General features: G+C 42.7%; 1 protein-coding gene across 1 annotated transcript in view; it reads left to right on the forward strand.

Annotated features, from left to right (window-relative positions):
• SH2D4B (SH2 domain containing 4B) overlaps nt 1-26,661 on the forward strand; it is a 616,020-nt gene that overhangs the window by 333,581 nt on the left and 255,778 nt on the right. The window contains exons 4-5 of the mRNA XM_040438405.1: nt 21,186-21,333; nt 23,206-23,413. Coding sequence (XP_040294339.1) covers nt 21,186-21,333; nt 23,206-23,413 — 356 coding nt within the window. The remainder of the gene's footprint in view (nt 1-21,185; nt 21,334-23,205; nt 23,414-26,661) is intronic.

Consider the following 26,661-nt stretch of genomic DNA (forward strand, 5'->3'; position numbering starts at 1 on the left):
GCGCCAGCATGACAACCAGTACCAACCAGTCTGCACCCCTTAGAGGGGGCCAAGTCTTAATGATGACCATCCTCATCTTTTGCTGGCTTCACTTCTTCCAAATCATCCTTCTTGGTCTCCATGTCCTAGAAAAGTCACCAAGATGCAGAGAGAGGAGTAGCTGGATGTTCCTGATGGCATATTCTCATTGATATTAGATGATGTGGAAAAGGAGTAAAAGCAGATGGCAGAACAAGGGCTCCCATGTGTAAGGCAGGAAAAAAGCTGGGGTTGGAGAGGTAGGTACGCCAGAGCCGCTTAATATTCAGTTTTTACTGTCAAATAACCTGCAGGAGCTTGCAGGCAAGAACAGTAAGAATATACATATTGTCCCTCCAACCTAACCAGCCAAACTCAATACCAGCAACAGCACCTATCTAAAGGTGCCACACAGCCATTAACAATGAAGACTGACTATACAGTGTGGTCTTGATTATGAAATGAGCGGGATAATTGGCCGAGCAGTTCTTCACCGCAGCATGGCTGCAACCCGCCTGCAGCACAGACTCTGTGTGGCCATACCCTAAAGCAGAGTGGCCTCGGTATACATGATTTATAGTGATTAATTAATTTGTAATGAATGAAAATTTCTTGGCGGACAAGCTGCCTAATCAAATTTTCTAAACTTTGCTCATCTCTAGTCATATTATTTGGCCAAAATCAATTTTTTACCCATAATTTTCAATTATGTTTTTTTTTTTAAATAAGCACACAACAACATCCATAGCACAATTAACCCCTTCCCGACTGCAATCCGTTTATATACGTGATATTTGCACATGCCCCGTGCAGCTACCACGTGTATAAACGTCAAGCCAGCTCTTGGCTGCAAAACGCTTGGATTAAAGTTTCTGCCCCTGCACTGCTGCTGTCATGGACAGCATACAGTTCAGTAATGCCGGCAAGGGACCAATCAGAGTGGCCCCTTGCAGGCAATGGATCCGATTGGTTAGTCTATGCAGACTAACCAATCGGATCGCGGCAGTGAAAAAATGCCGGTTGCAGGCTCTGATCTGCGCTCTGCAGATCAGAGCCTGAAATCAGGTAGTGTCCTCGTGCCCCCCGATCTGTGCCCCCTTCCTGTGCACCTCCAAGCCCCCCTTGTGTCCGCCTGCCCCAGAAGCAGTTTCCCCCGCTCATCTCCATATTCATGCAGCCTGCCTTGATGCGGTCCGCCCCCTCCCCCCCCTATACATTCCTCCTGCCCCCATTTGTGCTGCCTCCCTCAATGCTGGCCGTACCCCCCCTTTCCAGCGCTGCCCCCTGCCTCCGATGCGGTCCCCCTGCTGTGTTTGATGGCGGCGGCTCCATTCCTGAGCCGCCGCCATCAGCCGAGAGTGTCAGCTCTATGCTGACACTCTGCTGTAACCCCATAGATGCCGCGGCAGCAGCATCCATGGGGTTAATAGAGGGAGGGGGCTCCCTGTCTCCACCATCGGGGCTGCTGCGCTGCGATGGCAGAGCCCGATGGTTGCCATGGCACCTGGACGCTTTGCAAAAGCGTCCAGTCTTGCCACCTACTGGGCATCTGATAGTATTATACTTTGCAATGCAAGAGCATTGCAAAGTATAGTACAGCCATCAGCCCCACTGGATCTTCAAGATCCAAGAGGGACTTGATAAAAAAATAATTAAAAATAATAAAAGTAAAAATAAATAAATAAATAAAAATGTAAAAAAAAAAAAAATTGCCTTTTCCCATAAAAAAGAATACACATATTAGGTATCTTCGCGTCCGTAACGACCGTCTCTATAAATATATCACATGATAGACCCCGTCCGATAAACACCATAAAAATAAAAAAATAAAAACTGTGTAAAAAAAGCCATTTTTGTCACCTTACATCACAAAAAGTGCAACACCAAGCAATCAAAAAGGTGTATATCAAACAAAATGGTACCAATAAAACCGTAACCTCATCCCACAAAAAGTTAGACCCTACATAAGAAAATCGCTCAAAAAATGATTTTTTTAATTTCAAATATGCTATTATTGTGTTAAAGTGAAATAAAAAAAAAAGTGTACATATTAGGTATCGCTGAATCCGTAATAACCTGCTCGATAAAAATATCACATGACCTAACCCCTCAGGTGAACATCGTAAAAAAAAAAAAAAAACTGTGCCAAAAAAGCCATTTTTGTCACCTTACATCACAAAAAGTGCAACAGCAAGCAATCAAAAAGGCTTATGAGCCACAAAATAGTACCAATCAAACCATCACCTCATCCCGCAAAAAATGATACCCTATTTAAGACAATCGCCCCAAAAAATAAAAAAGCTATGGCTCTCAGACTATTGAGACACTAAAACATCATTTTTTTGGTTTCAGAAATGCTATTATTGTGTAAAACTTAAAGGGGTTCTGCACTTTCATTTAACTGATGATCTATCCTCTGGATAGATCATCAGCTTCTGATTGGCGGTGGTCCAAAACCCGGGACCCCCGTCGATCAGCTGTTTGAGAAGGCAGCGGCGCTCCAGCAGCGCAGCGGCCTTCTCACTGTTTACCGCCGGGCCGCCGGCCCACTGACGTCATGACTAGTATCAACTAGCGGATATCATCCAGAGGATAGATCATCAGTTAAATGAAAGTGCAGAACCCCTTTGAATAAATAAGAAAAAGTATACATATTAGGTATTGCCACGTCCGTAACGAGCTGCTCTATAAAACTGTCACATGACCTAACCCCTCAGATAAACGCAGTAAAAATAAATAAATAAAAACTGTTCCAAAACAGCAAATTTTTTGGTCACCTTGCCCCATAAAGTGTAATAATGAATGATCAAAAATCCTATGTAACTAAAAATGGTACCAATAAAAACCTCAACTCTTTCTGCAAAAAACGAACCCCTGCACAAGACGATCGGCAGAAAAATAAAAAACATATGGCGTTCAGAAAATGGACACACAAAAACATAATTTATTTTTCAAAAATGCTTTATTATGCAAAACTGAAACAAAGAAACAAACAAAGAAAGTAGACATATTTGATATCATCGCATCCATAACAACCTGCTCTATAAAAATATCACATGATCTACCCTATGCCAAAACAGCCATTTTCAGTTACCTTGCCTCACAAAAAACTTAATATAGAGCAATTAAAAATCATATGTAACCCAAAATAGTACCAATAAAACTGGCACCTTATCCCCTAGTTTCCAAAATAGGGTAACTTTTTGGGAGTTTCTACTGTATGGGTGCATCAGGGGGGCTTTAAATGGGACATGGCATCTAAAACCAGTCCAGCAAAATCTGCCTTCCAAAAACCATACGGCGTTCCTTTCCTTCTGCGCCCTGCCGTGCGCCCTTACATCAGTTTACGACCACATGTGGGGTGTTTCTGTAAACCGTAGAATCAGGGTAATAAATATTGAGTTTTGTTTGGCTGTTAACCCTCAATGTGTTAAAGAAAAAAATTTAATAAAATGGAAAATCTGCCAAAAAAGTGAAATTTTGAAATTTCATCTCCATTTTCCTTTAATTCTTGTGGAACACCTAAAGGGTTAACAAAGTTTGTAAAATCTGTTTTAAGTAACTTAAGGGGTGTAGTTTCTACAATGGGGTCATTTATGGGGGTTTCCACTTTGTAAGCCCCACAAAGTGACTTTAGACCTGAACTGGTCCTTAAAAAGTGGGTTTTGGAAATTTTCTTAAAAATTGTAAGAATTACTTCTAAACTTCTAAGCCTTCTAACGTCCTAAAAAAATAAAATGACATTTCCAAAAGGATGCCAACATAAAGTAGACATATGGGAAATGTTAAGTAATATATATTTTATTAGTTATGACTTTCTGTTTTAGAAGCCGAGAATTTTGAAAATTGTGAATTTTTTTATAAATTTTTGGTAAATTTGGGATTTTTTCATAAATAAAGGTGAAATATATTGACTCCAATTTATGACTATCATGAAGTACAATATGTCATGAGAAAACAATGTCAGAATGGCTTGAATAAATAAAAGTGTTCCAAAGCAATTACCACATAAAGTGACGCATGTCAGATTTGTAGATTTTGACCTGGACACTGGGGCATCAATTACCCTTGGTCATGAAAGGGTTAAAGAGCACTAGGCATTGGCACTCTGTTGAGAACATCCTACTGTGTGATTATTTGGCATGGCTAAGGTTAGAATGGGCAGGTGCCGCAGCTTATCTCTGAGAAGTCTTCCACGTTGCCTGCCACCTTTGCATATAATAGTTGCGCTATTTATGGATGGCATAAAACATTTTTATGGTACATGCTTCCTCAATAAGATATGATGAAGTTTGCTTAAAGTTATCTTTAAATATTTACTTGTCTAGTATGTTTCTGGCACTGTACTCCCATTTTCTCACCATACATAATTGCTTTCTCTATAATTATTACATTATTTCCTATTCTACATTTATTGAACATTTGTGTATAGTGATTTACTTCAGCAGCGTAGGTGTTAAAGCCTGTAAATGAAATTCTGTGCACTCACAGGGACCTTTCTGTAATTTCAGGGTTTAAGCACCTGCCAGCACAGTATTACAGGTCACGTTATCTCTGTCCTTTTATTACTTCAACGGTGCAGTCGACAGTCTTCTGCTCATATGAACTATTGTCATAAAACTGCCAGCCCGCCCTCTCCTTTTCTTTCTCAGTGACTTCTTACTCCTTCACATCATTAGAATCTCATTTAGTGTTCATTATAACTATGTTAATCATGTTGAACTAATGTGCTGCTAAAGTAGCACTTTCCCCAGAACCCCATTATAATTTACCTATTCATTAATGCTCCTTCCATTATTTTAAAACGTTACCATAAAATGCAGGAGAGCTTCAAGTCGTTACTTCATTTTCAATACTCTGGGATATGTTAAATATGCAGACTGTAGGAGGACGGAATGAACAGATGCAAATAAAAATCTGTTAATAAAATATAGCAAGAAGAAAACAGATGACACTTTGAGAACATTTTGGCCCATATAATAAAGAATAAATCACAGTTTTCTGTTGAGGCTTCTATAATCTACTTTTATTAATTTGTCACTTCCGTTATCTAAGATCTTAACTGTGGCATACATAGAAGAGAAGGGCTGCCATTATGATGCCACTTGGGACAGTTACCCAAAATTCACTTTGGGTATGATATAGTCAAATTGGTTTTCAGATTTGATTTGGTTCAAATAAATTCAGTACAAATTGAAAGTGCCCACATTGCCCTGAAAAGTCATCTATAGCACTCTGAGGTCCCCTAGGACTGTATCCAACGCCTTTTAAACTGTTGAATGCCAAGACAGCATTAGTGATGTCAGTGAGTGATAGCAACATATATGGCTATTAGTGTTGAGCGAATCAAATCATCCGGTGGATTTCGATGCTAAGTTTAGGAAAAATCTGGAAAAATTTCCTCTCACTTCATAGTAATGAATCAGAGTTTTTCTAAAATGGCTGCTGCAGGTGTTACAAAGTGAAATTAAGGGCTGTATTACACCAAAAGATTACCTGAGAGATATCTGACAGATTTCTGATCAATCATTGGTCTGATGACACACAGATGTTTTGTTATACACACCAACTATTGGTCTGATTGGACAGATATTGCTCAGATAATCTGTTGGAGTAATACAGCCGTGCAAGAATATAATATAGGGAGACTGCAGGGACAGTGCAGGTTGAGTGTAATAGTTGGGTGCATCTTGTTCAACTGCTGCCACAATCCCTGTTAATCTGTTTATACATAGAAATACTGTACTTCAAGCAGGCTCAGGATCAGTGCTCTGGTCAGTGGGCAGCTGGGCTCAGGGCTGGAAGTGGGCACCGCTCTGCAGTTCAGGAAGGAGACCTATAAGACATACCTAGGTTTTAGAGGGAGACAATAAGAAAAAAAGAATTTTTCATTACACCTCAGGTCAGACCCCCAATGTTAATCAGACCTCAGCTGACAGCCCCAATAAGACCTCAAATCATACCCCCAATTAGACCTCAGCTCAGACCCTAATGTAAATGACCCCAAGTCAGACCTCAGATGAGAGCCCCATGCCTCTCATCACCCCTATATCAGCCCCCATGCCTCTAATTATCCCCCATAATCAGCTCCTCTGCCTCTCAGCCCCCATTATTATCCCTTATGACTCTCATCAGCCCCTGTTATGTCTCTCAGCCCCCATTATGCCTTTCAGCCCATTATGCCTCTCAACCAGCCCCCATTATGCCTCTCAGCCAGCCCCCATTATGCTGCTTTCAGCCCCCATTATGCTTTTCAGGTCCCCCATTACGCTGTGCACATCCCTGCATAGCCGACAGCCGAGGACCAGGAAGCAGTGAGTACTGATCCTTCACTGCTTCCCGGTCCTCCGGTACTAATCAGCGCTTCCAAAATGGAAGCACTGATTAGTATTCACGGTGAGTCCTTCACTAAGCGAGCCATGCCGCTTGCATAGTGAAGGATAGTATCAGTGGCGTAACTAGACTTCTATGGGTCCCAGGGCAAACTTTCAATTGGCCGAACCCCCCTCCCCAAAATATATTTCATTTTTTGTCCCTCCCCGAATATATTTCATTTTTTGCCCCCCATATATATTTTATTTTTTGCCGCCCCCTGAATATATTTCATTTTTTGCCCCGCCCCTCATGATGTATTTAGTGCAGCGTGCCACTGTGCCACCACTGCCAGGTGCCCCCCTGTCACTGTGATATGACGCTGGTGGTGTGCACATACACTACACATACAAAAAAATACTTACCTATTGCTCCGCTCTGGACTTCAGTTGACGGGGCCACAGTCTTCTTCTTGTGCAATCCCATCATCCGGTGTGCGCCGTGTCTTCCCGTGATCTCGGAGAGGGTATGGGTGGGGACGAGGGTGGACGCGTTTCACCAGTGTAAACCTGGATCATCAAGAGTTAGGATATTTAGATATATAGATATTTACCTAATTAACTAAGACTTAACTTTTATTAATTGTTGCTAATAATACTTATATTAATAACTAAATCATTAAAACTTCCAGTAATCACTGGCCTTTGTGTATCAATTGAATTGCCCTGTCAGGATGTCACCTGACCAGGTTGCCTGCTACTAAGTAGATACACACTAGTGCCTAACTGGCTGCGCGCTGCCAGTATAGTGTATACGCACTATAGTACTAGGCTGCAGTGATATGCTGTTTTAAAATTAGAGCTTCACGCTGCCCCCCGACATGTTTCGCCGTGTACCAGCGTCTTCAGGGGTTAGGGCAGAGTAAAATACCTGATCCATTTGCTTGCGACAGGCTGGCCGCCGCTATCTTGCTTGAAGGTCTGGGGTGAAATAGTCATACGTCACGGCTAGAGATTAGCAAATTTTATGTTATGAAATTCGTTCATGCTTCGTTTGGTGGTAAAAGCATAATTGCGGGGGGCGTGGCCGAACCAACATGGAGTGAGGAAGAAGGAACGCAGTGCTCCTCCAAAATCCTGTAAATTACCCTATAAACACCTGGCATAATCAGGGTTATTTGAGCCCATACAGATAACATCAGGTCCCTTAACCATAAGGGACACTCCGCTCAGACCTGAACGCTGCGGCTTGGCTGTCGCACTGCAGGAGCTGACGCGCATAGGAGAAGAGCAGGGAGACGTGGCAGGAGGAGAGTGTGGAACGGCGCTGAGGCAGGGTTCGTCGGACCGCAAGGTGCACACTGCAGGTACGGCATCCCGACAGTAGCTGACATCTTACCTTAGGCTGCTGCCGGTGCCTGCTGGACTCACGCGACCCGCGGCTGTAGCGGAAAGGAAGTCGCGTGGTGGGCGCTATCTTGCCTATAAAGTTAGTGCGCCACAGCGCTCCTCTCTATTCCGGCAGACGAAGTGGGGCGCTGAGACAGAGTATATGAGTGTCTCCCTCCTGAAAACACTGCCACCTCCCTCCTGAAGTCCTACTGCGATACTTCTACTAGGAGACTCTGTACATAAATGATACAAGGTCTACAAAGGACTTTTTTGAAGTATATCTGAATGTCTGATGGTGGTGCTGACACACTTACCCCCCTCCCTGTGCAGTGTAAAGATTGATGACAGTCTGATTGACTGATATGCAGGACTTGCTGGATTGAATAAAGCAATTACCTGATATACTGCAGGAGTGACATACCTCAGCTAGTCTTTCAAGTTTCTGTGGACTATTTCTATGGGCCGCAAAACCTCTTCTGTGGCTCCATCAGATGTCTAACAATACATGGATGCCATGAGTCAGACAGAGCAAGAAAGTGAGGGGTCTCATGTTCCTGTTGCCTCTGCTGAAGCCTCTCAAATTATGAAAGCTATAGCAGCTTGTCAAGCTGCTCTTACATCAAAGATAGACCATCTCCAGTCTGATCTCAGCTGTTTACGGCGCAATTTTGACAAAATTTTGTGAGAGAACGTCTGCAGTGGAGCAAAGAGTAAGCGACGTGGAAGATGCATCTGGAACAGTTGGAAATGACACCAGGCAGCTGTTACAACAGGTCCAGATGCTACAAGCCAGAGCGGAAGATGCTGAAAACCGCAACAGATGCAACAACGTCCGTATTCTGGGCTTACCGGAGCGAGTGGAGGGGTCTACACCAGAAATATTTGCGGAACAACTCATAAAAGAAGTATTGCATCCTATTTCTCTTTCCAGTTGCTTTGTTGTAGAGAGGGCACATCGGGTCCCAACCAAGCCCTTACCACCGGGATCCCCTGCTAGACCTTTCATTATGAAAATCCTGAACTACAGGGATGGAGACGCTATTTTGCTAGCTGCTAGACAGAAGGGCAACATCAGCTATGAGAATATCCGCTTGTCATTTCACCCTGACTTTACTGCGGAGGTCCAGAAGAAAAGGAAGCAGTTTACTGAGGTCCGAGCGCGACTGAGAGATAAAAATGGGAAATATGCAATGATCTACACTTCCCGCTTGAGGGTGTAAGATGGAAAAACGGTCAGTTTCTTTAATACTCCTGAAGAGGCTACAGAGTGGATTGAGATTTATCTCCTTATATCAAGTCCAGTGATTATCTGCCGAGAGGTGTTTCAGATCATGCCCCCCTCCTTCTGATTTTGTCACATCCATTGGCTCCGGCCGATAAGCAGTGGCGGTTAAATCCCATGTTGTTCGAGGTCTTACCAGTGGTGAGCGATAGCCTAGACGTTATGGGAAACTACTGGACAGAAAATGAAGGATCTACGAATCCCCTGGTAGAATGGGATGCTTTTAAGTCAGTAACGAGGGGGGCATTGATTGCTGCTATAGCAACTCACATAAAGGAATTGAATATCAAGCGGATGAAACTGGAGATGGAGCTAGCTGATAGAGAGAGGCTATTTATACTAGATCCGTGTTCTGAGAAGCAGACTATGTGGCTTGATGCACAGCGTAGGTTTACTTTACATTTGACTGAATATACTCAGAAGAAACTTTTGAATCAGAGACAAACCATTTTTTCAGATGGTGATAAGTGTGGTAGTGCCTTGACATATTTGGCTAGATCTGAGACTCAGCAAACGGTGGTGGCGGGAGTTCTGAATGATCAAGGGATCTTGTTGAGGGAGCCTAGAGATGTCTGCCGCCAGTTTGCCTCCTATTATGCAAACTTGTATGCCCCCAAGACCATGTGCACCTCGGGGGAGATTGCCAATTTCTTAGTAGGTAATAATATTCCTTCTTTGGACAGAGATGATAGGGAGGCCCTAGCGTCAGATATATCTGACCTAGAGATTGAAGTGGCCATTAGCTCTTTAGCAACCAAAAAAACCCCGGGACCCGATGGATTTCCTGCTGAATGGTATAAGCGGTTTTCTAAGGACCTTGTTAATAGATTAGGGAAGCTGTTGAGATATGCGCTGGAATGAGGTTCGTTGCCTCCTTCTTTCTCGGAGGCAACAATAGTAGTGATTCATAAGCCGGGAAAACCATCTGACCAGTGTAGCTCTTATCGGCCTATCTCACTTCTAAATCTTGACGTCAAAATCTTTGCGAAGATACTGGCTTTAAGATTGAGGGGGGTAATTCTTTCCTTGGCTGGGGTAGATCAGTCGGGTTTCATGCCCGGGAAAACTACAGATATTAATTTAAGGCGATTGTTCACTAATCTTCAGGTCAACCATGACAATAGAGGTATGAGGGCTCTTGCATCCTTAGACAATGAAAAAGCCTTTGATTCAGTAGAGTGGGACTTTATGTGGGCAGTGCTGATTCGAATGGGTTTTCCTGAGAAATTTCTGTGCTGGCTACAGATGCTTTATAAATCCCCTTCGGCAAGAGTCAGGGTAAATGGATACACATCAGACTCCTTCCCCTTAGGTAGAGGCACTAGACAGGGCTGCCCTCTCTCCCCCTTATTATTTGCATTAATAATGGAACCCTTGTCGATACTCATTTCCTCTAACTCAGGTATAGAAGGCTGGGAAATAGCTGGAATATCAGAAAAGCTTTCATTATATGCTGATGATATGTTGGTATATCTAGCTGATCCAGGGAAGTCCTTGGATACCCTTTTAAATGTTGTTGATTATTTTGGTAGCTTCTCGGGTCTTCGTGTGAACTGGGCCAAGTCTAGTCTTTGCCTAATTGATGACTTTGACCCAGCTCACAATTCATTGAACAATAAGCTTCAGATTGTAGATCAATTTACATATTTGGGAATTATTGTTCATAGAGAGGTGGCAAAGTTTTATGATTTGAATGTTGTTCCTACAATGCAATCCATTACTCGTAAATTGGAAGCATGGGAAAACCTACCTTTGAATCTCATTGGGCGTATCAATATTGTAAAAATGATTCTTCTCCCAAAACTGCTATACCTATATAGAGCTGCCCCAACGCTACTTCCCAAGAAACACTTTACTACCATGGATAGAGTAATCACTCCCTTTTTATGGAACAAATCTTCTCCCAGAATAGCGAGATGCACCCTTCAGGCATCTTACCTGTGGGGAGGCCTTGCTTTACCCAACCTGTACATGTACTATGTAGCAGTGCAGTTAAATTATGTTTTGGAACCGCGCTGCTAGAGACTATGTCTCCCGGTCATCAGTGAATAAAAAAGGGTGTCAGCCCCTCTCCTCAATACCCGCCGGATCCAGTCCTCCCCAGAACTCTCTCACTGCAGGGTTGAAAGGAAATGGGCAGAATAGTGAAGCACCCTTTACACTCTTTTTATAAAAGGTTTTATTCTACTCACAAAGGTTCGTAGACAAAAGGCATAAAATCAATATCAGTCGTCACATTCCTGCCCGACCCGGGTTTCGCTACCTTGCTTCTTCAGGGGCGATAACTGCGCATGCTTGCAGTCAAGCCTCTTAAATAGCCCAGCTGATTAAATTACACAGGCCGGTCTAATTTCGGATCATCACATGATTCTAAAACATCATTAACATAACATGATCTAAAGGCATCACTCACAATTCATACATAATAAAAATACCATCAGTGATCCTTTGACACAATCACATTTCAAACATAAAAAGCATATACAATATAAAACTGCGAGAGGATTTTTTCTCTCTCTTACCAATTAATACACAAATACATATATCTCTCTACCCTTTCGGGTTACCGCAATTCCATATATTCAATCTATGTCTCTAGCCTCCTTATAGAAACTCTTATCCCATATTCTAATCATACCATCCAATATCTCAAATGTCATATATTAGGACCACAGTCTCGATATTATACCTTGATATCGGTCTGTTCTGAGGACATAGTTCCTATGTTCTCCACCCACCTCTGGGGCGTTTCTTCAGGTGTAATCCACCTACTCCCGTGGCGTCACTCGGGTGTTCCCGACCTCTCCTCCACCCAGACATCCACATCACAAGGCTCCACCGTTCAATCAGACAGTCAAGCCAAAGTGACGTCACTCGAAGGTCCTTAAGAGGTCAGGTAGGGAACAGCCAACTTCACCATCGGTGAGAACAATATTTCTCATGCATTTATCCCAATATAGGTGCCACTACTCCTTAGTTCCCCTCCCTCTCCTGGGGTACCACTTGGATGTCCTTCCCCATTATGTGTCACTCAGGTGTTCTCGACCCCGCCTCCACCCCGTCACCCACTTCACAAAGTTCCACCGTCCAATAGGACAGGCAGGCCAATACGACGTGGCTCAAGGTCCTTAAGGGGCCAGGTACAGAACAACCGGTTACTCCACTATTTGGGAACATTTTATACTAAACACTTTATACCAAACATGGTTTTAGGTCAAATTCGATGTTAAGACCACTGGGTTGTAGGGTCCCTAATTTATAGATCCACTCTACCTCTTTTTTGTTGATCTGTGCCAATGAATCCCCCCCGCGCCAGTGCGGTTTAATTGTTTCCACACCAGCAAATTTTAAACCTTGCGGGCTTTTTCCGTGCACCAATTTAAATTGTGCTGATACGCTGTGGGTCATCAGGCCTTTCTTGATGTTCCGTAGGTGTTCTTGTACCCTAACCTTCAGCTTCCTGATAGTCCTACCCACGTACTGGAGCCCACAAGGGCACTCCAGTACATATATGATGCCCTCATTTTCACATGAGCAATTATTCCTTATGCGGAATTCGGCCCCTTTCTTTTTGGATACTATAGAGTTAATACTCCTCTGTCTTTCTTTTTGATTACGGTTTTTACAGCCTGCACAAAATCCGCACCAAGTGAATTTTCCTACTTCTTTTTTCACTTTTATATTTACAGGGGGAATGGCACTATGCACAAGTTTTTCTTTAATGCTAGCCGCTTTTTTGAAGATAAAAGGGGGGTTCACTGGTATTATTTTTCCTATTATCGGGTCGTTTCTTAATACTCCCCAGTTCTTTTTTACCATTTTCTTGATGTTACCAGACATGGAACAGAACTTGGTCACAAAGGAAAACCTATAATCCCTATCCTTCTTTTCCATTTTTTCTTTTGTGTGTTCCCTTCTTCCCTCTCTTTCTCTTTCCACATTTTGTATGCACATATCTAGATTGGCCTCATCATACCCTCTTTCCACAAACCTGTTTTTGAGTACCCCACATTGTGTTCTGTAGTCACTCACTTCTGTACAATTACGGGCCATTCTCTTGAACTGACCTTTCGGTATGTTCTTGAGCCATGGGCCGTAGTGACAGCTCTTCATATCAATGTAAGAGTTTACATCTGTTTCTTTGAAGTATGAAGTTGTTAAAAAGCTACCATTTTCTATCCGAATACATAGATCCAAAAAGTTAATACTACTGTTGCTGATCTCTCCCACAAATCGTAGATTCCAATCATTGACATTCAGCTGGGAAATAAAGGACTCAAGTCCCTCTCTCTCCCCTTCCCACACTAGGAGACAGTCATCAATATACCTCCTCCAGAAGGTCAATTTGCCCCCTGGGGTATCTGCTCCTAGTGTGGGAAGGATCGAGTTTTCCTCCCAAGCCCCCATGAAAATATTAGCAAAAATGGGGGCGAATTTCGCCCCCATCGCCGTGCCAATGCACTGAACATAATGCGAGTCTTTAAACCAAAAATAATTGTAATCAAGGCAATAACTGAGGCACTCCAAAATAAAGGTTCCTTGCTGATCTCCTATTTTTTCATCCCTCATAATTCTGTTCTCCACCGCCTTCATTCCTAATTTTTTAGGGATAACTGTATATTTTGGAGTGCCTCAGTTATTGCCTTGATTACAATTATTTTTGGTTTAAAGACTCGCATTATGTTCAGTGCATTGGCACGGCGATGGGGGCGAAATTCGCCCCCAGTTTTGCTAATATTTTCATGGGGGCTTGGGAGGAAAACTCGATCCTTCCCACACTAGGAGCAGATACCCCAGGGGGCAAATTGACCTTCTGGAGGAGGTATATTGATGACTGTCTCCTAGTGTGGGAAGGGGAGAGAGAGGGACTTGAGTCCTTTATTTCCCAGCTGAATGTCAATGATTGGAATCTACGATTTGTGGGAGAGATCAGCAACAGTAGTATTAACTTTTTGGATCTATGTATTCGGATAGAAAATGGTAGCTTTTTAACAACTTCATACTTCAAAGAAACAGATGTAAACTCTTACATTGATATGAAGAGCTGTCACTACGGCCCATGGCTCAAGAACATACCGAAAGGTCAGTTCAAGAGAATGGCCCGTAATTGTACAGAAGTGAGTGACTACAGAACACAATGTGGGGTACTCAAAAACAGGTTTGTGGAAAGAGGGTATGATGAGGCCAATCTAGATATGTGCATACAAAATGTGGAAAGAGAAAGAGAGGGAAGAAGGGAACACACAAAAGAAAAAATGGAAAAGAAGGATAGGGATTATAGGTTTTCCTTTGTGACCAAGTTCTGTTCCATGTCTGGTAACATCAAGAAAATGGTAAAAAAGAACTGGGGAGTATTAAGAAACGACCCGATAATAGGAAAAATAATACCAGTGAACCCCCCTTTTATCTTCAAAAAAGCGGCTAGCATTAAAGAAAAACTTGTGCATAGTGCCATTCCCCCTGTAAATATAAAAGTGAAAAAAGAAGTAGGAAAATTCACTTGGTGCGGATTTTGTGCAGGCTGTAAAAACCGTAATCAAAAAGAAAGACAGAGGAGTATTAACTCTATAGTATCCAAAAAGAAAGGGGCCGAATTCTGCATAAGGAATAATTGCTCATGTGAAAATGAGGGCATCATATATGTACTGGAGTGCCCTTGTGGGCTCCAGTACGTGGGTAGGACTATCAGGAAGCTGAAGGTTAGGGTACAAGAACACCTACGGAACATCAAGAAAGGCCTGATGACCCACAGCGTATCAGCACATTTTAAATTGGTGCACGGAAAAAGCCCGCAAGGTTTAAAATTTGCTGGTGTGGAAACAATTAAACCGCACTGGCGCGGGGGGGATTCATTGGCACAGATCAACAAAAAAGAGGTAGAGTGGATCTATAAATTAGGGACCCTACAACCCAGTGGTCTTAACATCGAATTTGACCTAAAACCATGTTTGGTATAAAGTGTTTAGTATAAAATGTTCCCAAATAGTGGAGTAACCGGTTGTTCTGTACCTGGCCCCTTAAGGACCTTGAGCCACGTCGTATTGGCCTGCCTGTCCTATTGGACGGTGGAACTTTGTGAAGTGGGTGACGGGGTGGAGGCGGGGTCGAGAACACCTGAGTGACACATAATGGGGAAGGACATCCAAGTGGTACCCCAGGAGAGGGAGGGGAACTAAGGAGTAGTGGCACCTATATTGGGATAAATGCATGAGAAATATTGTTCTCACCGATGGTGAAGTTGGCTGTTCCCTACCTGACCTCTTAAGGACCTTCGAGTGACGTCACTTTGGCTTGACTGTCTGATTGAACGGTGGAGCCTTGTGATGTGGATGTCTGGGTGGAGGAGAGGTCGGGAACACCCGAGTGACGCCACGGGAGTAGGTGGATTACACCTGAAGAAACGCCCCAGAGGTGGGTGGAGAACATAGGAACTATGTCCTCAGAACAGACCGATATCAAGGTATAATATCGAGACTGTGGTCCTAATATATGACATTTGAGATATTGGATGGTATGATTAGAATATGGGATAAGAGTTTCTATAAGGAGGCTAGAGACATAGATTGAATATATGGAATTGCGGTAACCCGAAAGGGTAGAGAGATATATGTATTTGTGTATTAATTGGTAAGAGAGAGAAAAAATCCTCTCGCAGTTTTATATTGTATATGCTTTTTATGTTTGAAATGTGATTGTGTCAAAGGATCACTGATGGTATTTTTATTATGTATGAATTGTGAGTGATGCCTTTAGATCATGTTATGTTAATGATGTTTTAGAATCATGTGATGATCCGAAATTAGACCGGCCTGTGTAATTTAATCAGCTGGGCTATTTAAGAGGCTTGACTGCAAGCATGCGCAGTTATCGCCCCTGAAGAAGCAAGGTAGCGAAACCCGGGTCGGGCAGGAATGTGACGACTGATATTGATTTTATGCCTTTTGTCTACGAACCTTTGTGAGTAGAATAAAACCTTTTATAAAAAGAGTGTAAAGGGTGCTTCACTATTCTGCCCATTTCCTTTCAACCCTGCAGTGAGAGAGTTCTGGGGAGGACTGGATCCGGCGGGTATTGAGGAGAGGGGCTGACACCCTTTTTTATTCACTGATGACCGGGAGACATAGTCTCTAGCAGCGCGGTTCCAAAACCCTTTTGAATTGCTTATATCGGTGTGAACGACCTACCACACTACTTCGGAACCTGCAGCAGCGCAAGTAACTTGTCCGTGTTGGGACACAGGACTGACTTTCTGTTTTTTGTATCAGTTAAATTATGTGGCGTGGTGGGTACAGGCAGACTCGGGTAATCCGGTGGTAGTGTTGGAGGCAGCTTTATTGGGGTCCTATGAAGCACTTACGAACTTGGCATATAGGAGGGGGGCTGGTTCTGCAGTACATTATACCCAATCGATGGCGGTTGCAGTAAGGATTTGGGTTAAATGGAGTCAGATGCGCAACTCCGGCGAGAATAGTATTACTTGGTCGCCATATTTACCATTGTGGAAAAACAGAGTGCTACCAGAGTTGTTCTCATTAATGGAATTTGAATTCTGGCCCCAAAAATCTTACCCAACTGTATGATAAGGGCCTCTTCAGAACCTTTAACAGTTTGAAGCAGGAATTTAATCTGCCCCAACATAGTTTGTACAGATATTTTCAACTTAGACATGCCTGTCAGGCTCAGTTTGGCAGAGAACCTTTAAAGTTGGAGTGTGGCCCAGTGGAAGCAGTGGTTAGGAGGGTGGGTTCCTTTGGTCAAACCAGTGTCGGCTCTCTATGCATCGCTTATGGCGTTACAGGATTCTCCCCTTGATAACTCATTTGTCAGGTGGAGAAGGGATGTCGAAAGTTTGGACGACATGCATATTAAAGAATTTAGCCATACATGGAGATCCACAGTGGTAAGTGCTAGGGATCAATTGATTCAAGTTAAGTGGCTTCACAGGATATATTATACCCCTGAGAGATTATTTAAAATGGGTAAATTACCAGACCCTCAATGCACGAGATGTGGGCCTGAAAACGGCTGCCTAATACACATGGTTTGGCAATGTCCGGTCATTTATGGCTTCTGGGAGGAGATTCATACTTATATTAATAATAAACTAGGCTTTCTTAATGTCTGTACTGAGCTGACGAGTCTGTTGGGGATAGCCAACGAGGTTGTTCCCACCAAATTTGGCAGGAAACTATACAGAATACTCTTGTTCTATGCCAGGAAAACTATCCTCCTAAATTGGAAACCCCCTAAGAGTCCTACTGTGCAACAATGAATACATCTAGTCAATACCGACCTTGAATTATATAAGTTTGTATATGAGCGAAGAGGGACCCCTGACCGTTTCATGAAGATATGGGATCCTTGAATTGGAGCCCAAACTCTGATACCATAGGAGACAGCGGTGTTTGCTTCTGACCGATGAAGGTGTGTATGAATGTGTGTGTGTGTGCAGTACTTTTTACCATTCTGAGACATAATCTTTTGGGTGCTATTCATACTATCAAAATTGATATCCGCTTCTGACCTGAATAAGGGCTAAAAGGAGCTGCTGTGACTGATCCCATGTAATTTAATGTACTGGACTTATTTGTTGATTGTCTGTATTTGAAGTGTTTGTAATGCTTTTTGCTAAAGTTTCTGTTGTGCAGGAGAGGACTCCCCTGTATAACCGAAACAAGACGGATCAATTTTGCAGCCCATAGACTATTATGATGGAATTGAATATCAGAATGCCTTTAAAGGGCATTCTGTTATGCATTCTATCATATAATTGCGTTATGGTCCATGGTAACGGGATCCATAGGGAAATTCTGCTTTTACCACCAAAGGAAGTGTGAATGAATTTCTAAATATGAAATTTGCTCATCTCTAGTCACCGCACACAGGATTTTGGTCAAGATCTTCAAGCAAGATAAGGTAAGTATTTTTTTGTTGTTGTTTTTTTACCTTATTTTAGGGTAAATCGCCAATATCGGACATTTCTACCTGGGTGCATTCTTTTTGTCAATGAGTGTATTAACATTATTTCTTAATAGATATTGATACTGAAAGTAGTTCTAAAGTGATGCTTCTCATTTTGAAGTTATTTTTTAACAATTTTAATGTTTTCATGTTTCTGATTTGGTATGATATTTTATTGTTGGCAGTAATTCATCTATGTGGTAGACAACAGAATATGGAGCATGAAGACTTTAGGCAGAATTTGTGCTTCACATTAACCTCAATCCAGGCACAGTTCTTTGTGGTGACTCTCAACAAATGCTCAATTAATAATAATAATAATAATAATAATAATAATAATAATAATAATAATAATAACTAGAAAAGCTACAATTTCTGGGGAAATTGTGTGAAGTGTTCTTGCTTCCACCAGTAGTCTACAACTGGAGTGGGCGGAGTAACTGGGTGGAGTGGCTTGAGTAACTGTGGAAAGGCTGGACTGGGCAGAGTAACTTTATGGACTGGGCAGAGTAACTGTGTGAAGTGTTTGGAGTGAGTAAAGATAGTAAACATTACACTAACCAATTGATTGATCACATTTAAAAAGTACACATGGCAAGCTAGAGAGAGTGAGAAATGCATTTCAAATTTTATTGATTTATTTATATAGCACGTTTAATTGCAATGTTGTTGCCCAAAGTGCTTCACAGTTTCATTAAAACATACATTTACAGCAGTAAAGTGAAAGTAAATATCCCAGCATGCATTGCAGCAAGCAGAGGAGCAGTCACATGACATCTCCGCCCACCTCTGGAGCCCCTCAGACTTCTGGACAGACACAGCAATAGAAAGCACACCCCAGTCCCAGCAGTAAAGAGAGGTCACTTCACTGGCATTGCCATCTTCAAACGGTTGTAGTTAAAAAATTATAAATCCTACAGCGAAGAGTTTTATATTGTAGAATCACAAGACCCAGACCTACATTTTCATGCATAATATGTCTCTGAAAGGAAGGCACAGTCGCAGTTTAGAAATTGCCCTTCAAATTTGAGGTGACTAGAGTGGAGTTTCATGAATGTCAATGGGCGGCGTGAGTTGCAAACAAATGGTCATATTGTGAGAACTATCAGGACTATGGCTTAGCCGTTTAGTGTCAGCAGGTGGGCTTGGAAATGAGGGAGGGGTGGCAGTTTTGAAATCATGTCCTGGTTTTTCAGCTCCCACTCTAGTTTTGAAAATTCCGCCATTCATTCCTATGGGACCAATTTTGCCACAAAAACGCAGATATTTCGTGAACCATTTGGCGAAATGTTCCACAAAGTAATAGCACACCAATCGGGAATAATCCGCACGTTTCGGGATATTGCAGTCTATGTAGTGTAAAAACTGTGGGAGGAGTTAGGGTGGTAAATTTGGCTATAATAAGAATATATATGTGAGATAACAGTAAGTGGTCTTACCATGCAAGAACACTTAATGATCTTTATATAGCACCACCGTATTCCACTGTGCTTTGCAATTCAGAGGGTTCATGAAAACAAAAACAAAACTAAAGACAAAAGAAAATTACAGGGTAAAATACAACTGATACACTAGGAGTGAGGACCCTGCTTACAATCTATCAAGAAGTGGGGGATGATGGTTATATGAAGTGGTCCAGCCATCTTTGTATTGAAAGGAGTGGTGCAGGCTAAGCTGCATGAGCTAGTGCTTTAAGTGTGGGGATTGCTCTCAGAAGATGGTATTCAATTGTTGGAGGGGGTGAACGGTTAGGAGTAATTTTAGGGAACATACTAAGCCTGCCTGAAAAGCTGTGTTTTAAGGGACGTTTGAAGGTAAGGAAGTTGGGAATTAATCAGATTATCCGGGGTAGAGTAACCGCAGCTCGAGAAACGTCTTGAAGATGGCAGTGAGATGTACGAATTATGGAGGATGTGAATCTTAGATCAATGGCAGAATGGACATCACAAGTAGGGTGGTAACAGGAGATGACAGAGTATATATACGGAGATGCAGCACTGTGGAGGGCTTTGTGGGTGAGAGTGAGGAGTTTGAACTGCATTCTGTGGTATATGAGCAACTAGTGAAGTGACTGGCACAAGCTAGAGTCATCAGTGTAGCAGCGGGTGGAGAGATAGATGAGCCTGGCTGCAGCAAAGGCTCGAATGCTAGGTTGTTTTGCAAGGTAGTGTTTCACTGCTTAGACAAACTAATGGCAACTGAACATGGCGTTGCAAATAGTCTGTTTCACTTTTAGAGACCTACAATCCTGCTTACACTTTTTGCAGGGGAATGTTCATTTGACCTGCAGTCGGGTTTATTCAACCATAAGCATGTTATGCAGCACTCAGGTCTCAGTCTGTAGTGGTAGTCCTCACTTTATTTGAATGAAGGCAATCTAGAATCCCCTCTGACCAGTACTTGCCTCGCTACCTCTACAGGACCCATCCACCTCGCAGGGAACTGATACCGAACGGAGCGTATATCTTGGCTCTGCCACCCATGACCCGCCCTCTCAGAATGCTTTGTTCTGCCTCCTCCAGTGGGCGGAGTATACTTCATTTATGGCACACATGTCAATCTTCTGGCTTCTTTTTGGCAGGTTTCATCCTTACCAGCTAATTAACTATCCACTCCTGACACCTTAGAAAGGATCCTCAGCTTGTTATGGTGTCCCATACCATGTGGCTTTAGTTACACATTCCTGCCTGTTCCCTGCTGAAAGTCCTTAAAAATTATGTGTAACAGTGACAGCTAGTGCCAAGAGTGTTTTTGGGGTGGTTGGTGCCCACTACCTCTCCACTCCATTTGAAGAGCATGACCGTCACCTTGCTCACCCACTCCATTGCTCCAATTCCAGCCACTAGTTTCCTAGCTGTGCTGTGCTCTGTGGCTGTAGATTGGGTGGGGGACAGCATATTTCAATATATTACAGTCAATACAGACTGAATACACAAAGCACAGTATTAAAAGCCATCTTGAATATCTTTCTTTTAAATGGACAATGTCATGCAATTAAAGGAGGATTATAACATATCAAACATACCGGTAACATGGGTAATGCTCTGGGTGTACCCCACAACTATATGACAAGTTTTTAAATCATTAATAATATAATTTGTTGTGTGAAACTGTTAACTATAAGGTCATTTTGGTTACACAGGTAAATTACACCAAATAAATGAAAGCATTACAGAATAATTGAAATATATAGAATCATAATAGAATTTTGTCATTAATAGAAACGAGAAGATGAGGAAAGGAGAAGAGGTGAAGAGCAAATTCGCCAGAGAGAAGAGCTACGCGCAAAAGAGCTCTACCTGAGTCTAAAGAAAGCACAGCTACAAAGTCAACGCAATGAAAATGAGGAGCAAGAGTGGCAAGAACAATGTAAGTAGCATCAAAACAAGTTTTTCTTTTTTTGATGTATTTTTTTAAATAGATCTTTCACAGTTCATCTTAGATACTAAGCATCAGGGAAAAAAAATAAAGCTACCTCGACTAAAGGAAATCAATTTGTCTTAAAAAATAACCATAATAAATGAAAATAAAGTCTGCTCAGTTATTATGCTATGTTCACTGCAGCATAGTAAACTATATCTAGTTTTTCCTATTTTTATCCTACACTGGTGCTTAAAAGTTTGCAAACCCATCATCATTTTCTATATTTCTGCAAGAAAAACTACAACATATATCCACATAAGTCCTAAGAGTACATAAGATAATCAAATCAACCCAATGAGTGAAAGATATTAGACTTGGTAATTTATTTACTGAGAAAAATGATCCAATATCACATATTTGTGAGCTGCAAAAGTATGTGAACCTTTGTTTTCAGTATCTGGTGTGACCCCCTTGAGCAGCAGTAACTGCAACTACAGTAGATATTTCCGGCAATTGTTGATTAGTCCTGCACATCAGCTTAATGGAATTTCAGCTCATTACTCCGCACAAAACAGCTTCACCTCTCTTATGTTGGTGGGTTTCCTCCCATGAACTGCTCAATTCATGTCCTTCCACAACATTTCTATTGGATTAAGGCTGCGTTCACACGGGCGAGTATTCCGCGCGGGTGCAATGCGGTAGGTGAACGTATTGCACCCGCACTGAATCCTGACTCATTCATTTCTATGGGGCTGTTCAGATGAGCGGTGATTTTCACGCGTCACTTGTGCGTTGCGTGAAAATCGCAGCATGCTCTATATTCTGCGTTTTTCACGCAACGCAGGCCCCATAGAAGTGAATGGGGTTGCGTGAAAATCGCAAGCATCCGCAAGCAAGTGCGGATGCTGTGCGATTTTCACGCATGGTTGCTAGGTGACAGTCTATTCACTGTATTATTTTCCCTTATAACATGGTTATAAGGGAAAATAATAGCATTCTGAAAACAGAATGCATAGTAAGTGATCAGTTGAGGGTTAAAAAAAATAAAAAAAATTAACTCACCTTCTCCGTTTGTTCGCGTAAGTCCCGGTCTCTTCTTTACTTCTCAAAAGATGAACTATGGGCTAAAGGACCTTTGGTGACGTAAGATCACATGCTCCAATCACATGGTCCATCACCGCGGTGATGGACCATGTGATTGGAGCATGTGATCTGACGTCACCAAAGGTCCTTTAGCCCATAGTTTATCTTTTAAAGAACTAAAGACCGGGAGAACTACGCGAACAACAGGAGAAGGTGAGTTAATTTTTTTTAGAATGCTATTATTTTCCCTTATAACCATGTTATAAGGGAAAATAATAACATCTACACAACACCGAACCCAAACCTGAACTTCTGTGAAGAAGTTCGGGTCTGGGTACCACAGTCGGTTTTTTATCACGCGCGTGCAAAACACATTGCACACGCACGATAAAAACTGAACATCGGAACGCAATCGCAGTCAAAACTGACTGCAATTGCATTCCTACTCGCGCGGGTTTGCCGCAACACACCGGGACGCATCCGGAACTAATCCGGACACGCTCGTGTGAACGCAGCCTAAGGTCAGGACTATCACTTGCCATTCCAAAACTTCTACTTTATTCTTATTTGCAAAGAATTCAATTGCTCTAAAAAGGAGAATGATGTGCGAATGTCGACAGTTCCCTAACAAGGAGGAATGAAAACAGATATCTAGTGGAAGGCTTTTTTCTACAGTTTTTTGCTTTGCTTATACTACACAGTGAACTATACATGTTCTTTTTTTATATTCTGGTGACTTCTATGCTAGGCCTTGGAGGATAGCTTGTTTCTATTTGTCTTTCTTTGCTTTTTTAGTGCGCAAGTCAAAGGCTGCAGATGAAGAACGCAAACACAAAGCTCGCAGAGCAAGGGCTGAATATCATCGTCAATCTTTGCGGGCCATTCAGAAAGGAAAGGTAGCTGGACTGAGTAACTTATTCCAAAATGCCAACCTAAGCAATGGGCAAGAATCAAGTCAAGAAAACAGCAGTTTATCATCTGTTAAACTTCAAGTGCCAGTTCAGTAAGTTCTCTGTGGTACATTTTAAATACTGTTCTATAAAGCTTATACCTTCATGCATAGGTTAATTACTAATATAATTATTAACAGTACATTCAAAAAGCCTTCAGATCCTTTCACTTTTTTCACATTTTGTTATGTTTCAGCCTTTTGCTAAAGTAAAAAAAAAAAGTGGCCTCATCAATCTGCACTCAATCCCCTTAATTAAAAAAAAATCTAAAACTAAGGAAAAACTATATTAGGTTTCATAGCCGACAATGCTTATCACAGCAAAAAACAAGCCATGAGACGGAAATAATTGCCTATAGAGCTCAGAGACAGGATCAAGTGGAGACATATATCTGAAGAAGGGTTCAAAATATTTTTGCTGCACTGGAATTTCCCAAGAGCAACGTGGCCTTCATAATTCTTAAATGAGAGAAGTTTGGACTACCAGGACTTTTCCTAGAGCTGTTCACCTGAACAAACTAAGTAATTAGAGGGAAAAGGCCTTTGTAAGAGAGATGACCAAGAACCCAATGGTCAGTCTGGCTGAGCACCAATAATCCTGTGTGCAAATGGAAGAAACTTCCAGGAGGGCAACCATCAATGAAAAATTCCTCCAATTTGAGCTTTATGGCAGAGTGCCCATTAGAGAAGCCTTTCCTCAATAAAATACAAATGAAAGTTTTCAAAAAAAGCATCTGAACGACTCTCAGACTGTAAGAAACAAGTGATATTCATAATTAAAGCCTCCTACAGAGTGCTCTGGACCTCAGACTAGGCCAAAGGTTCAACATCCAGCAAGACCATGACATTAAGAGCTGTTTCACACTAGTGAGTCCATTGTGGGAATCACGCTCTGTGTGTGTGCAAGATCCTCCATTCTGGACTTGCAGGAGCACATGGCATTATCATGATTTATAATGCTATGTGCCTCTGTATGACCTTGCTTCTACAGAATTGTGGTGACATAAAGCTGTCAGTATGATTCTGTAATAAAAAGGTCAAGTAGAGGCACATAACATTATAACTCATGATAATGCTGTGACACATTGCTGTGTGCTCCTAAAAGTCCAGAACAGAGGATCTTGCTCACACATGTAGCGTAATTCCCACTATGTACAACAGCCCTAAGTACACAGTCAAGATCACTGGAGTGGCTTAGAGACAACTCTGTGAATGTCCTTGAGTGGCCAAGAAGGAGCTCTAAATTGAACTAAATCGAACATCTATGGAGACATCGGAAAATGGTTGTCCACCAACAGTCTTGAGAGGATCTACAGAGAAGAATAGCAGAAAAGCCCCAAATCCAGGTGTGGAAACCTTTTGTCATTATACCCAAGATGACCGGGGACCATAATTGATTCTAAAAGAGAAAGGAAAAAAATAAAATAAAAGAAATAAAATACAAAAGTGTTTAACCACCTCCGGACCGCCTAACGCAGGATCGCGTTCCGGAGGTGGCAGCCCTGCGCACAGTCACGCATATACGCGTCATCTCGCGAGACGCGAGATTTCCTGTGAACGCGCGCACACAGGCGCGCGCGCTCACAGGAACGGAAGGTAAGAGAGTTGATCTCCAGCCTGCCAGCGGCGATCGTTCGCTGGCAGGCTGGAGATGTGTTTTTTTTAACCCCTAACAGGTATATTAGACGCTGTTTTTATAACAGCGTCTAATATACCTGCTACCTGGTCCTCTGGTGGTCCCCTTTGTTTGGATCGACCACCAGAGGACACAGGTAGCTCAGTAAAGTAGCACCAAGCACCACTACACTACACTACCCCCCCCCCCCCCGTCACTTATTAACCCCTTATTAGCCCCTGATCACCCCTAATCACCCCTGATCACCCCATATAGACTCCCTGATCACCCCCCTGTCATTGATTACCCCCCTGTCATTGATCAACCCCCTGTAAAGCTCCATTCAGACGTCCGCATGATTTTTACGGATCCACTGATAGATGGATCGGATCCGCAAAACGCATCCGGACGTCTGAATGAAGCCTTACAGGGGCGTGATCAATGACTGTGGTGATCACCCCATATAGACTCCCTGATCACCCCCCTGTCATTGATTACCCCCCTGTCATTGATTACCCCCCTGTAAAGCTCCATTCAGACGTCCGCATGATTTTTACGGATCCACTGATAGATGGATCGGATCCGCAAAACGCATCCGGACGTCTGAATGAAGCCTTACAGGGGCATGATCAATGACTGTGGTGATCACCCCATATAGACTCCCTGATCACCCCCCTGTAAAGCTCCATTCAGATGTCCGCATGATTTTTACGGATGCACTGATACATGGATCGGATCCGCAAAACGCATCCGGTCGTCTGAATGAAGCCTTACAGGGGCATGATCAATGACTGTGGTGATCACCCCCCTGTCATTGATTACCCCCCTGTAAAGCTCCATTCAGATGTCCGCATGATTTTTACGGATGCACTGATAGATGGATCGGATCCGCAAAACGCATCCGGACGTCTGAATGAAGCCTTACAGGGGCATGATCAATGACTGTGGTGATCACCCCATATAGACTCCCTGATCACCCCCCTGTCATTGATTACCCCCCTGTCATTGATTACCCCCCTGTAAAGCTCCATTCAGACGTCCGCATGATTTTTACGGATGCACTGATAGATGGATCGGATCCGCAAAACGCATCCGGACGTCTGAATGAAGCCTTACAGGGGCGTGATCAATGACTGTGGTGATCACCCCATATAGACTCCCTGATCACCCCCCTGTCATTGATTACCCCCCTGTAAAGCTCCATTCAGACGTCCGCATGATTTTTACGGATGCACTGATAGATGGATCGGATCCGCAAAACGCATCCGGACGTCTGAATGAAGCCTTACAGGGGCGTGATCAATGACTGTGGTGATCACCCCATATAGACTCCCTGATCACCCCCCTGTCATTGATTACCCCCCTGTCATTGATTATCCCCCTGTAAAGCTCCATTCAGATGTCCGCATGATTTTTACGGATGCACTGATAGATGGATCGGATCCGCAAAACGCATCCGGACGTCTGAATGAAGCCTTACACGGGCGTGATCAATGACTGTGGTTATCACCCCATATAGACTCCCTGATCACCCCCCTGTCATTGATCACCCCCCTGTCATTGATCACCCCCCTGTCATTGATCAACCCCCCTGTCATTGATCACCCCCCCTGTCATTGATCACCCCTCTGTAAGGCTCCATTCAGATATTTTTTTGGCCCAAGTTAGCGGAATTTTTTTTTTTTTT

The sequence above is a fragment of the Bufo bufo genome, chromosome 6 (assembly GCF_905171765.1).
Source record: "Bufo bufo chromosome 6, aBufBuf1.1, whole genome shotgun sequence".
NCBI lineage: Eukaryota > Metazoa > Chordata > Amphibia > Anura > Bufonidae > Bufo > Bufo bufo.